General features: G+C 37.0%; 3 protein-coding genes across 5 annotated transcripts in view; 2 read left to right on the top strand and 1 right to left on the bottom strand.

Moving 5' to 3' along the window:
- The window catches only part of LOC106660181 (WASH complex subunit 2C), a 46,834-nt gene that overhangs the window by 14,730 nt on the left and 20,597 nt on the right, over positions 1-11,507 (bottom strand). The window lies entirely within an intron of this gene.
- LOC111693754 lies at positions 195-1,562 on the top strand. The gene is made up of 3 exons (XM_023459325.1): positions 195-678; positions 755-881; positions 1,406-1,562. The coding sequence occupies exons 1-3, from the start codon at positions 621-623 to the stop codon at positions 1,539-1,541; spliced, it is 321 nt and encodes a 106-aa protein (XP_023315093.1). The 5' UTR covers positions 195-620; the 3' UTR covers positions 1,542-1,562.
- On the top strand, positions 8,743-11,313 carry LOC106660182. 2 transcript variants are annotated; one of them, XM_014383059.2, is made up of 3 exons: positions 8,743-8,919; positions 10,794-10,908; positions 10,977-11,313. In XM_014383059.2, exons 1-3 carry the CDS (start codon positions 8,784-8,786, stop codon positions 11,071-11,073), a joined length of 348 nt encoding a protein of 115 aa, XP_014238545.2. In that variant the 5' UTR covers positions 8,743-8,783; the 3' UTR covers positions 11,074-11,313. The 2 variants fall into 2 exon arrangements, with proteins under 2 accessions (XP_014238545.2, XP_014238544.1); XM_014383058.2 differs by lacking the exon at positions 8,743-8,919 and adding an exon at positions 10,054-10,701.

The raw sequence follows: 11,507 nt of genomic DNA, 5'->3' as shown, positions 1-11,507 counted from the left end.
AATTTATTCATTGTCAATATTACAACTCTGTTTTGTATCCCATTAAGAAGCAGTCAAATAACGTTTACCTAATAAAACTCCTTTTATTTTCCAGTTAACTGACCCTTTTACTATCCCGAAGCTGAAATTAAAAATTATCAAGGCAGGTCAATTTAAATTAAGATACAAATCAAGACATTTTTTTTATTCGCGACTTTTGAGTTAAAATTTAAATTCAAAATAATATGTGAGTTTAAAATAGTATATGTCCTATCAGTAAAAAATCGAATAAAACCTTGCAGCAGTGTTTATTGTTCTTAACCCATATAATATTTTTTATGAGCGATGATTTTATAATATTGTAAAATTAATTTAAAACACTATTTCAAACCTGACATTTTGACAATCAAACGCTTTTTTTATTTTTATTTTTGATAAATTAATTATTAATCCTCAAGTCCCAAAAGTTTTTTCCAATTACGAAATACAGTCATAATAAATCTTAACGGTGAGGCAATTTAATATAAAAAATTTTTAAGTAGGGATAGCAGTATATAAACTTTTTTTCTGTGAGTTGACACCAGTTTAGTTTTTGATCTCGAACTATAAAAGTCTCAAACTAAAATACAAAAAAAATCGAGATGAAATACGTTTTCTGCATTGTTGTGTTGGCTCTTTGCGCCATTAGCGTGTCACAAGGTTATTATAGTTATAATTTTATAATTTTTTAGTGTTAATTTTTCATTGTTGATATTATAACTGTGTGTTTTTATAGGCGCTACAGGGTACGGACGTTGCAAACCAGAAGAAACGGAGAATCAGTGTCGTGAGAGAGAGCTTAAGGAAAATAAAGAAAACTGTATTGATATTTCAGTTGTTGGCAAATACGTTCAATATTCATCGTGAGTAAAATGACGATCTCATTTCATTTATCTGCGTGTATATTTTGATGATCTTTGGGTACAATAAAATAGTACTTTTACGTTACAAAAATCTGCTACTTTTTTGTAAAGAGCAAAGATACATTGAAATTCAAATTACGACGTGTTAATGAAAAAATTCAGTGCATTTTCTTCACGATTTTGATTAAGTTATAATTTAAAAATCTTTTTCCCACTCTAACCTAAAATACGCAACTTTGCCGCTAATTTTAGGCTCTCGTAGGAAAAAATAGTATCTCAAACTGGTGCAGATATGGTTTTTTAACAAAACTCGTTACAGCACTCGCCTTCGGCTCGTGCTATAATCCCTCGTTTTGCTAAAAAACCATATGTGCACCCGTTGAGAAATATACTATTTATCGACCTTCTGTAAATTTAGATTACAAAGCATTGATTAGTCTTTTCTTTTAAAATCAAACCTAATTTTTCATAGGCAATATATTAATGATTTACCGGCAAATTGATAAAAAATTATTATTTTACAGATGCTTCAATGTTAATTGTGGTGAAAATTTGAGGGAAACCCCGGTGGACCTAAGCAAACCTTATCCAGGTTGCTGCTCAAAGTGCGAAATCATCGATCCAAGCTTGCCAACAGGAGGATACAGCATAACCGGTTAAAAACACTTATTATTGTTTTAATACAAAATCTCATAAAAATAAAAAATATTTTTTTCATAGTATATAAAATGGTGTTTTATGTATTTATTTCTCACAAAGGTATTTTTTCAAATTTAATTTTTCAACCGACAAGTAAAAACAATTTAATCAACAAAACCCACAAACCTCCCGAATCTAATGGTATAACTTTTATATGCCCAAGCCAGGCAAAATCTGGAGAAAAACGCGGTCAAAGTTTCGAAAATTAACATGGGCAACATAGAAATGCATGAAAATTTGAGCTACATTTACAATTTATGAAAAGAAATCAAAGTTCGCAGGGGAATGATTACATACAAATTGTAGAGAAAGTTCTTTTCTTTCAAAAACCGTGTCTCAAAGTAGAGGTAGCCTGCCGTTTTTCAATATTTTTTCACCAAAGACGCGAAAACAAGACTTTTTCGGCTGGTTTTAGGGCTAGCAGACGGACAAGCCAGCTAACTTAACCCATGTTACTGCGCGAACACTCAATTGACTAGCGTGTTACCCAAGGGAACCTCCTTAAGTATATTGGAAAAATTAATATCTGGACATGAAAAATAATGTAGGCTCCTGAAAAATTATTTGACCCCCTTGACACGTAATCTACTGTTATTTCACAGCTACAAGTATATCATTTCATTGACCTACTGATATTAGTGTTTCTTATGATTATTTTCCTTAAAATTGTACAATTCCTATATTTCATATGCCCTGCAATTTTTGTAGTATATTTCAGCGTCTTGATCGATTTTTAAGTTATCGATTCAAATAAAATACCGTATAAACTATAATTGCACGATTAATTTTTTTTCAAGTTCTAATTTATTCATTGTCAATATTACAACACTGTTTTAAAAAGCAGTCAAATCGCGTTTACCTAATAAAACTCCTTTTTTTCCAAGTCGCCTGACCCTTTTACTATCCCGAAACAACTGAAATTCAAAATTATCAAGGTAGGTCAATTTAAAGTAAGATGCAAATCAAAAGAAATTTTTTATTTGCAACTTTTAAGTTAAAATTTATATTTCAAAATAATATGTAAGTTAAAAATAGTATATATCCTATCAGTAAAAAAATTCAGGGGATTTCATGTAATCAATTTTTCAAAAATCTTGAGTAAATAAAAAAGAAGTTCAATTGAACTTATTTGAATTAAATAAAATTTTGCAGCAGTGTTTGTTGTTCTTAATCCATATAATATTTTTTATGAGCGATGATTTTATAATATCGTAAAATTAATTTCAAACACTATTTAAAAACCTGACTTGCCCCGAAAAATTTTTTCCAATTACGAAATACAGTCATGATAAATCTTAACGGTGAGGCAATTAAATCCAAAAAATTTTTAAGTAGGGATATCAGTATATAAACTTTTTTTCTGTGAGTTGACGCCAGTTTAGTTTTTGATCTCGAACTGTAAAAGTCTCAAACTAAAATACAAAAAAAATCGATATGAAATACTTTTTCTGCATTGTTGTGTTGGCTCTTTGCGCCATTAGCGTGTCACAAGGTTATTATAGTTATAATTTTATAATTTTTTAGTGTTAATTTTTCATTGTTGATATTATAACTGTGTGTTTTTATAGGCGCTACAGCGTTCGGACGTTGCAAACCAAAGGAAACGGAGAATCAGTGTTATTTGAGAGTGATGAAGGAAAATAAAGACAACTGTATTGCTATTTCAGTTGGTGGCACATTCGTTGAATATCGATCGTGAGTAAAATAAAGATCTCATTTATTCATCCGCGTGTACATTTCGATGCTCTTTGGGTACAATAAAATAGTTCTTTTACGTTACAAAAATCTGCTACTTTTTTGTAAAGTGCAAAGATACTTTGAAATTCAAATTAATACCTGCGTTAAGCTTTCGTACGACGAGTAAATGAAAAAATTCAGTGCATTTTATTCACAATTTTGATTAAGTTATAATTGAAAAATGTTTTATCGACTTTCTGTGAATTTAGATTACGCAAGCATTGATTTGTCTTTTTATTTAAAATCAACTTCATTTTTTATAAGCAACACATTGATTTACCGAAAAAATAATGAAAAATATTATTTTACAGATGTGGCAGTGTCCGATGTGGTAAAAATTTGAGAAAAACCCCGCTGGACCTAAGCAAACCTTATCCTGACTGCTGTCAAAAGTGCGAAATCATCGATCCTAATTTGCCAATTGGATTAATTAGTGAAAGCTTATAAATTCAATTATTGTTCCAATAAAAATTTTATAATAATAAAAAATATTTCTTTTTAAATATGTAAAGTGGTGTTTTATGTAATTATTCCTCACTTACGAAATTATATAAAATTCAAGTCCAAAAACTTTTTTTAACTGCGTACATGATAAATCTTAACGACGATATCATTATACGAGCATGGTATTCATTGAGTTGAAACCAATTTAATTTTTGATTTCGAACTATGAAAGTACGAAAGAAACCGAGATGAAATACGTTTTCTGCGTGATTGTGTTATCCCTCTTTGCCTTAAGCGCATCGCAAGGTAACACCATCATAATTTTATCATTATTTTAATATTTATTAGTAAAAGTTTAAACTCTAAAAAGCAGTATATAGACAGACAGTGTAATTACTTGTATACATATTCGAAAACAGAAGTAAAAAGTATGAAAGTTATAGTTTTGGCTCTATTAGCTGTTTGCTTTGTAAGCATAACGCACTGTAATGTGCTTTTCAATTTATTTTCATTTCACTTGTATCATTAATTCTTAATTCGTACTATTTTAAATCAGGAGCCTAATTTTTAACGCAATGTAACGATGCCGAGCCAGAACAAGAACGCTCATTGAGAGTTGCAGCAGAATTTCAAAATAATGCGTCAAAATTATCCCTGGCGCAGCAGTTTCTATACAAACGTGAGTAAATAATAACATAATTTCCGATTCGCTTTCCATTTGGTTTCGGGTAAAAATTTATTATATTTAAATACGAAATTGGTCGAAGGTGATAAGACCAAATACTATCTCGATTGTTGTTCATCACTATCGTTAATCCGAATCAACCCGCAAGCTAGAGTGTAGTCATATTATGATAATCAATTTTAAAAGATTCGAATTTTGAGTTTTTCCTCAAGATGTAGCATTAATATTCACTACTTTGTATCTTTATAAGGTCAAAGTTCGATCTACTGAAGCAAATAATCGTAGCTGCAAAGAAAATTACTCATCGGTTTAGAAGCAGTCTAAAGTAGAGAACACACATCAAGTAAAGCGAGAGGAAATTATTCATCTTTTTTTTTGACAATCATCACCTTGATAGTCCTAAGAACAATGAGAAATACACGTTCGTTTGTCTGACAAATGTTATACATCTCTCGAAGCGATACATCTACTTTAAAAAATTCAATGCTTACAACGCTTACATGCAGTGTGTCGATATTAGTGCCGATTCGTTCGGGCACGCGTGCAAAACGTGCCTTGCCTCGGGATTATTGTCCATTCAACGCGACGCTTAGTCAGTGCAATGATCGTGCCCGATCGATATCGGTATCGCTATTAAGTTTTGCAATGCTTGCAATAATTACAAAAACGTAATATATTACGCTAAGTAAAAGCATCAATGACGCACGTGTATTTGTTTGTATGTGTGTAAACGTCGAACGAGGCATCATTCATTTTTTTTTCTTCAGAGGTTAAAATATAATTTATGGTTGCGGTGCTGTGGAGTTTTTATGGCAGTTCGAAAATAGCTGATGAAGATTTATGCAAAGCGTATCTACGAAATTACCATCTCTATTGTTTCGTGCACGGCGAGATCAAGCGATCGTCGTTTTTCGCGACATTGAATCATGGAAGTTTACAAGATATAATGTGAGAAAAAAAACCTTCGCCGCACATCGAACTCTCGATTAATTGTTCAATACGGAGCAGCGGCGATATTTATTTGGTTTGAAAGCTCGAGCGTTAAAACGTTTCACGATGACAGTTTTATTTCTGCTCTTTGACTTGTACGGGCCTTCGGCGATGGACGTATTATAAGATTTGCCAGAAGTAGAGTGAGCGTGCGTTCGAATTAACCTGTTTTTTGGCAGTGCAAACAGAAAAAGTATTTTCGGATATCGGTAGCGCTAATAAACTAAATTTACGAAAAGAGCAAAGAAAAAAAATCAGAAAATCGCTATCGGTGCAAGCCGATGGAAAAAAAATTAAGAATTTTTCATATACTTCTAACGAGACTTGTAACGATATTTTAAAATAAACAGTCGTTAGGCTACTATTTTGAAATAGAAACTTGACGAAACGTGAAAGATTTTTACATAATGATTTGTACTTGAGAAGATGATTATATAATTTTCCAAATTGTTTCTTAATACTCGAAAAACAAGGGCAAAACTTTAATTAAGAAATTCCCGCGTGCCCATCGGCACGAAAGAAAATAAGAGCTTTTAAATTTCATCGATTCCAGTAATGTCTAAACATCAAAAAGCTGCATGCAGAGCAACATAGCGACGAAGTCAATCACGAAAATCTTGAAATAATTTCATTAACCTCTCGAGGCCGAGAGTCGTGCACGTAAAAGGGGCGGGCATCAATCGTCGTCGTGCCGAGAGAATCGCGCCTCTACAACTTATTTTTACCATCCAAGACAAAAAAGTCCGCACAAGCACACGCACGCACGCACACTTCCGTATTCCGTCGCAGAGTGAGCTTTTGCGCTTGCTTCGCCCGCGTACACACGGTCTCTCGTGCTTACATATATATTGTAAAACGCATACGACTCGGTGTAGAGACTCGTTCGGGAGCTGCTGGGTTAGGGCAGAAAATAGGTGGACTGAGAGACGAAGAGAGAGACAGAAACATCGCGCGTGTCGTCGCATCACTTAAATATAAGCGCGAGCGGATTTTTATAATTGGCCGAAAGAGCCTACATATGCATGCGTATCGCAAACGCATTGCGAGTGCAGCCTATGTAAGGGCACATCCCCTTGCTTACGCGCATTATTACGCGTCACAACGATCGCAGCTCTCTATTAACGATGATCGAATGTTTTATACGCCAGCTCTCACGGCTCTCGCGTCGTTTGTTTGCGCTCGAGAGGAGCGATTTTATCGCGCGAAACTTGCCGCCGAGCTGCGTTATTATATATACATAGCTGCGCGCGGAGAAATTTCGCTGACACAGATGTTGTCGTCGTCTTCGTCTTTGTGAGGCGAGAAATTAGCGATTTGCGCTCGCGCACTTCCTCGAATTAATTACTTCGATTTTACGTCTTCGCGCGTTTCGCATCCGATTCCCGAAGTCGCGATCGCAGCGTCGTAAAATGAATGAAAAACTAACGCAAACAAACGATTGCAGCGGTCCGCCAAGAAAAAACTTATAACGCAGCTCGCTCAACGTCCGCGTCGAACAATGTCGCGCATTAAACGAATGCGTTTTCGCGCCAAACTGCCTGAAGATAAGAAAAGCCAAGAGGAAGACACAGCTCGCGCGCCAACGTTTCACCCATTTGCAGAACTGTCAAACAGGTTATCGCTTGCGTGCACGCGCGTATATCCCACGTTTTTTTTCTGTTTTTCTTTTTTCTTATTTTCATTATTGCGCGAAACGAGGCGCGTACTCGCGAACACGCATCGCGAAGTTGTAATGCAAAAACTCGTTTACGTGTCTTCAATTAGTGAAATCAGATCCGCTTCTGTTGTGTATACACATTTTACACTCGCATACACAAAGAGCAATTAGATATAATGCAGAAGCTGATTCCATGCACTTTTGAAAATAGGAGGAAGCCTTGGCGATGTTTTTGTTAATAATCTTGCGCGTATCAAGTAGGAAGCATGTATAAGTAATCGTCCATCAAAAAAGTCGATAAGATAAAGGCGTTAGTAAAAACTTGGTAACAGCACTTTTATTGATCGATGCAATGTATTTTAATTAGGCAGTACGTACATTTGAGAAACGAGACGTTTGTCTGGGAAGCTGCTGACAGTAGCAGAAGCAGTAGTAGCGTGCCCAAGTAGAAGGGAGGATAACACTTTTTTTTTCTTTTAAATACTCGGATAATCTTCCCAAATCGATAAGTGCAACATGAAAAAGGTCGATAAAAGCCGATCGGTGACGCGCGAAAGAGCGCAGAGTGCCGAGCTCGGTGTATTTTTAGACCATAAAAGGCTCGCGAACGATAACGAGCATATAACTGACCATAATTATGCATTCATCTCCATTTCGATTGCGATTTAACTCACGCAGAGAGTGAGAGAGAGAGAACGTCACTGCAGCTTTTTATCGAGTGCTTCACTGCACCGTCACTTTGAATTTATATATTTAACATTATTTTATTTATGTATGGTGAAGTAACTTGGCATTTTCCGTCGTTATTCAACTTTCGAGCGCAGAGCAGCAACAAAAATAAATAACAACAAAAACACAAACACACCTTGCTTAAATAAATAATAAATCTTGCGGCACACTATTCGCCCAGACTTGACATTTTAATCGACATTTTTTGTCCTCACTGGTTTTTTAGCCGTCTTTCTTTCTTTTTTTTTTTTTTATATTAACAAGCGTGTGTTTTCGTAAACGCTTCTTTTTTTTTCTCAATAAAAACCCGGTGTCGGTCTGTCACGCGTCTGGCGCTTCCGATGCGACTGAATAGCGCCTGCATGGCTACGTATGCGACGAGGCTGCGGTGCCTCGTCGTCGCGCGCGAAGTCGCCTCGTGTGTATATAGCATGTCGCACGCGCATATGTACACACATACACACATGTACGCGAGACTCGAGCCTTGGATGGGGCTCTCTAGCCGCAAGTTGAATATATTATAAACTCTCTAGCTCTCTCGTTAAGCTAGGTAACGACTCTTCTTTGCGGCGGCGATCGCAATGTTCGCCACGCGAGAAAAGAGGAGAAAAACCGCCCGACTCAACCGTACGAGTGTAGCGGCGTAGGTGGGAGATTTTCTCTCCGCAGATTTTCAGAGCCCTACCATACCCGGTTCCGTACGCAATATACAAATATAAATGCGCCGATTTACGCCACAGTGTAAAGGTGAAGATCGAGCGAACGTGTATTTGTGTACGCGCGCGTGTGTGTGCGTTCCCTCGCGGGCGTAAAATTAAAACGACGTCGAATGACGTACTCACGAGCGCGCTAAATTGCCGCGCGCTACGCGCGTGTGTTCACCAGCTCGACTCGGATAGGTATAATGCAATAGCCGAGAGATGCTGCGTACGCGAGCTATTATATATACACACATAATATTATGATGATTCATTGGTACATGGCAGTTGACGAGATCCGCGCGCATAGCTACGACCGAGCGACGCCACTACATACTGCGGAGCACGCGAGAGATCGCCGCGACTGGAATACCTTGAAAATTAGGATGTGGCTCGAAGGTAACACATCGTTCGAGTGGCTAACTCGTTGCTGCGTGCGGAATTCGCATCTCTTCTCGCTCGGCGGAAAAACGAGACGAGATGAGCTGCTGCCACTACCGGGTGTGTCGATCTTGAAAAACGTGTTATTATTGTGCGCGTGCTGCATTTTATCTCTCTCTCTCTCTCTCTCTCTGATGTATGCAGAGGACGACGACGATGGCTCATTCGCCGGCCGATATTAATTCGACCGCTAGATGTATAATATTTCGTAAATAAAGCTCGTGCGCGAAGATCGAATGATCGGCAGCCACGCAGTGCACACACGCACGCATACTTTCAATGATGATACTTTGTATAACTGCAAAAGCAAAACAATAGCAGAATGTGCAGCCGCACGCCATAATCGCGTATGTGTACAATAAGCCTCGTGCGCGCGCGTTATATACAATGAATCATTTTCATTCTAACAAAGTATGTCACCGAGCCGGGATCGCGAGAGACTTATCTAAACTAGCGCATGTTTTTATGGCGCTCTCCATTATGCATCGCGCACATGCTGGCACAGGCCGATATAGTGGGCATAGCGGAATGACCACTCGAACTTAAAAGTATTACGAGTGAACCGCGACTCAATTTTTCTTTTTACGATCGCGAGATGACTGAGATTGAAAAATGAGTGGGACAGAGAGAAACAAATACTGACGCGATTTGCGAAAAAATATGAAAACAAATAAATTAAAAGCTCAGCTTAAAAAACACGTTGCGCGTCTCGTAAACTATATACAATGGTCTGGAACGGTATTTAATTTTTTTGTTTTTTTAAAAATTATGAATATTAATTTTTTCTCAGATGTTAATGTTTACTTGAAAAAGCCTCTATGATGAATTACCCGAGTCGTTTGAAATCGCGACGCAATAATGCTTCTGTACACACATTTTACACAGCAAAAAAAAAGATTTTCTCGGGTCGCGATTTTTTTTTAACTTTATTGCACTCGAGACTGTTTGAAAGCAAAAGAGTTCATTGACTTTTCTCGATCATTTTTAAAATAAATGTAAGATATTTTTACGTTTCGAGAAGTTTAACTGTGATAAAAGTTTGTCTTCGACCACGAAAACAGACTACAATATTCACGTGACAAAGATTTTTAATTCAAAATAAAAAAACTTTAATTAAACTCGCAATAACTAAGATTATTAATGGTAAGATTTACTTCAATAGAAAATCAGCGTTTTTTATTTAAAATACTACCATCGGTCGAGTGACAGTGATTTATTTTTATGTAAGCGATATACGTGCGTTCTTTCAAATCTAACAAATTCAACTCAAGATCTAAGCAATGAAAAATAATTTAAGATAGTCCGATCAACGGATCCTGTAATGGGTATATTGTTGTTAACTGGCAGATTGCACGCGACGAATTATCGCAGCAGAGAAAATCGAGCTGGAAATTTTCAAAAAAAAATAATGGCCTACACACAGCACGTGAACACTTTCGCGAGTTAGACAACGTTATGTAAAAAACAAGCTTTTTGAAAGAGAGAGAGAGAAAAAAAAAGTAAAAGTTAGCGCATTTGATTATGCACAACACCTTCACGTGCGAGGGGAGAGAGAAAGAGAGTATGTTGTGCCCATGTATAAAGCGAGTGGATTTTCTTTGCCTGGGCCCATTTCGGATAAGACACCATCGCGTGTGCCGAGCATTAGATCGAGTGTACAACGAAACATGAAGTCGCGTCGACTCGCTCTGCTTTTCTGCGCTATTTTGGCTGTCTCGAGTGTCAGTGCTCAAATCGAAGGTACATTATCTCTCGTGCCCACGCGCACCAGACGCCAACTCCAAATCTTGACCTTTGTGGCCATAATGGAAATATCTTTTGTTTCTTTTTAGAATCAGAAGACGACGTCATCTATAAAGCCGAATATTGCAGAACGACGGAAGTATTGAAAAACCGATGTCAAATCGAGAAGTGTAACCAAGAAGATACACGATATTTGGTCATAGGGTAAGTTAATTTTTAACGTTTGAAATTTGTTCGCTAAATTTTGAGTTGTGCATTTTTGTCGTCCTCAGCTGTCCAACTTTCAAATGCAGCGATAAAATTTTGGGAACCAGACAGGATGCGAGCAAACCGTATCCCCATTGCTGCCCGGTGCCCGACTGTTCCTAGTGGAATGTGCGCAGGAGAGCAGCGAGTAAAGAACGATTTTCTACGATCTGTGATTTTTAGCGAGGGTCCGCGAGTCGCGACGACGACAGCCCGTCGTTGTACACTGTAAATACTCGACAATAAAAAGTTTGAAAGTAACATGCCGCCTTTTCGTCATTATTGAATATAAAAGAAAATTATTACCCTCAAATAGTTTTGCACGAGTTCGTGTACACACCCACGATTACATAAAAATATTTGACTTTCTCTCGACGATATCTTTGGTGCTGCACGACGCTGCAGGCGCTGCTTAATACTAGTAGTAGTTGTTGTTTTTTTTTTTTTGCTTTTTTTTAGTGCAACAAGCTCGCGCGTTATGTGACTTTCTCGATAACTTTTTGTTGTAGCTTGTGCGCGCGACCGATAAATCGAGAATTATGAAACTTGAGCAGGGG

Source organism: Trichogramma pretiosum, unplaced genomic scaffold (genome assembly GCF_000599845.2).
Source record: "Trichogramma pretiosum strain Unisexual culture from Peru unplaced genomic scaffold, Tpre_2.0 scaffold44, whole genome shotgun sequence".
Taxonomy (NCBI): Eukaryota; Metazoa; Arthropoda; class Insecta; order Hymenoptera; family Trichogrammatidae; genus Trichogramma; species Trichogramma pretiosum.
The sequence above is the reverse complement of the archived record's forward strand: the minus strand, read 5'-3'. Positions and strand labels throughout refer to the sequence as shown.

Excerpts from the sequence above, each read along its gene's own strand:
- LOC111693754 (XM_023459325.1), top strand. The coding sequence starts at position 621 with ATGAAATACGTTTTCTGCATTGTTGTGTTGGCTCTTTGCGCCATTAGC. Across the intron at positions 679-754 it reads CGCCATTAGCGTGTCACAAG|GCGCTACAGGGTACGGACGT; the intron begins GTTATTATAGTT and ends GTGTTTTTATAG. Across the intron at positions 882-1,405 it reads AAATACGTTCAATATTCATC|ATGCTTCAATGTTAATTGTG; the intron begins GTGAGTAAAATG and ends ATTATTTTACAG.
- LOC106660182 (XM_014383058.2), top strand. The coding sequence starts at position 10,536 with ATGTATAAAGCGAGTGGATTTTCTTTGCCTGGGCCCATTTCGGATAAG. Across the intron at positions 10,702-10,793 it reads TGTCAGTGCTCAAATCGAAG|AATCAGAAGACGACGTCATC; the intron begins GTACATTATCTC and ends GTTTCTTTTTAG. Across the intron at positions 10,909-10,976 it reads ACACGATATTTGGTCATAGG|CTGTCCAACTTTCAAATGCA; the intron begins GTAAGTTAATTT and ends TGTCGTCCTCAG.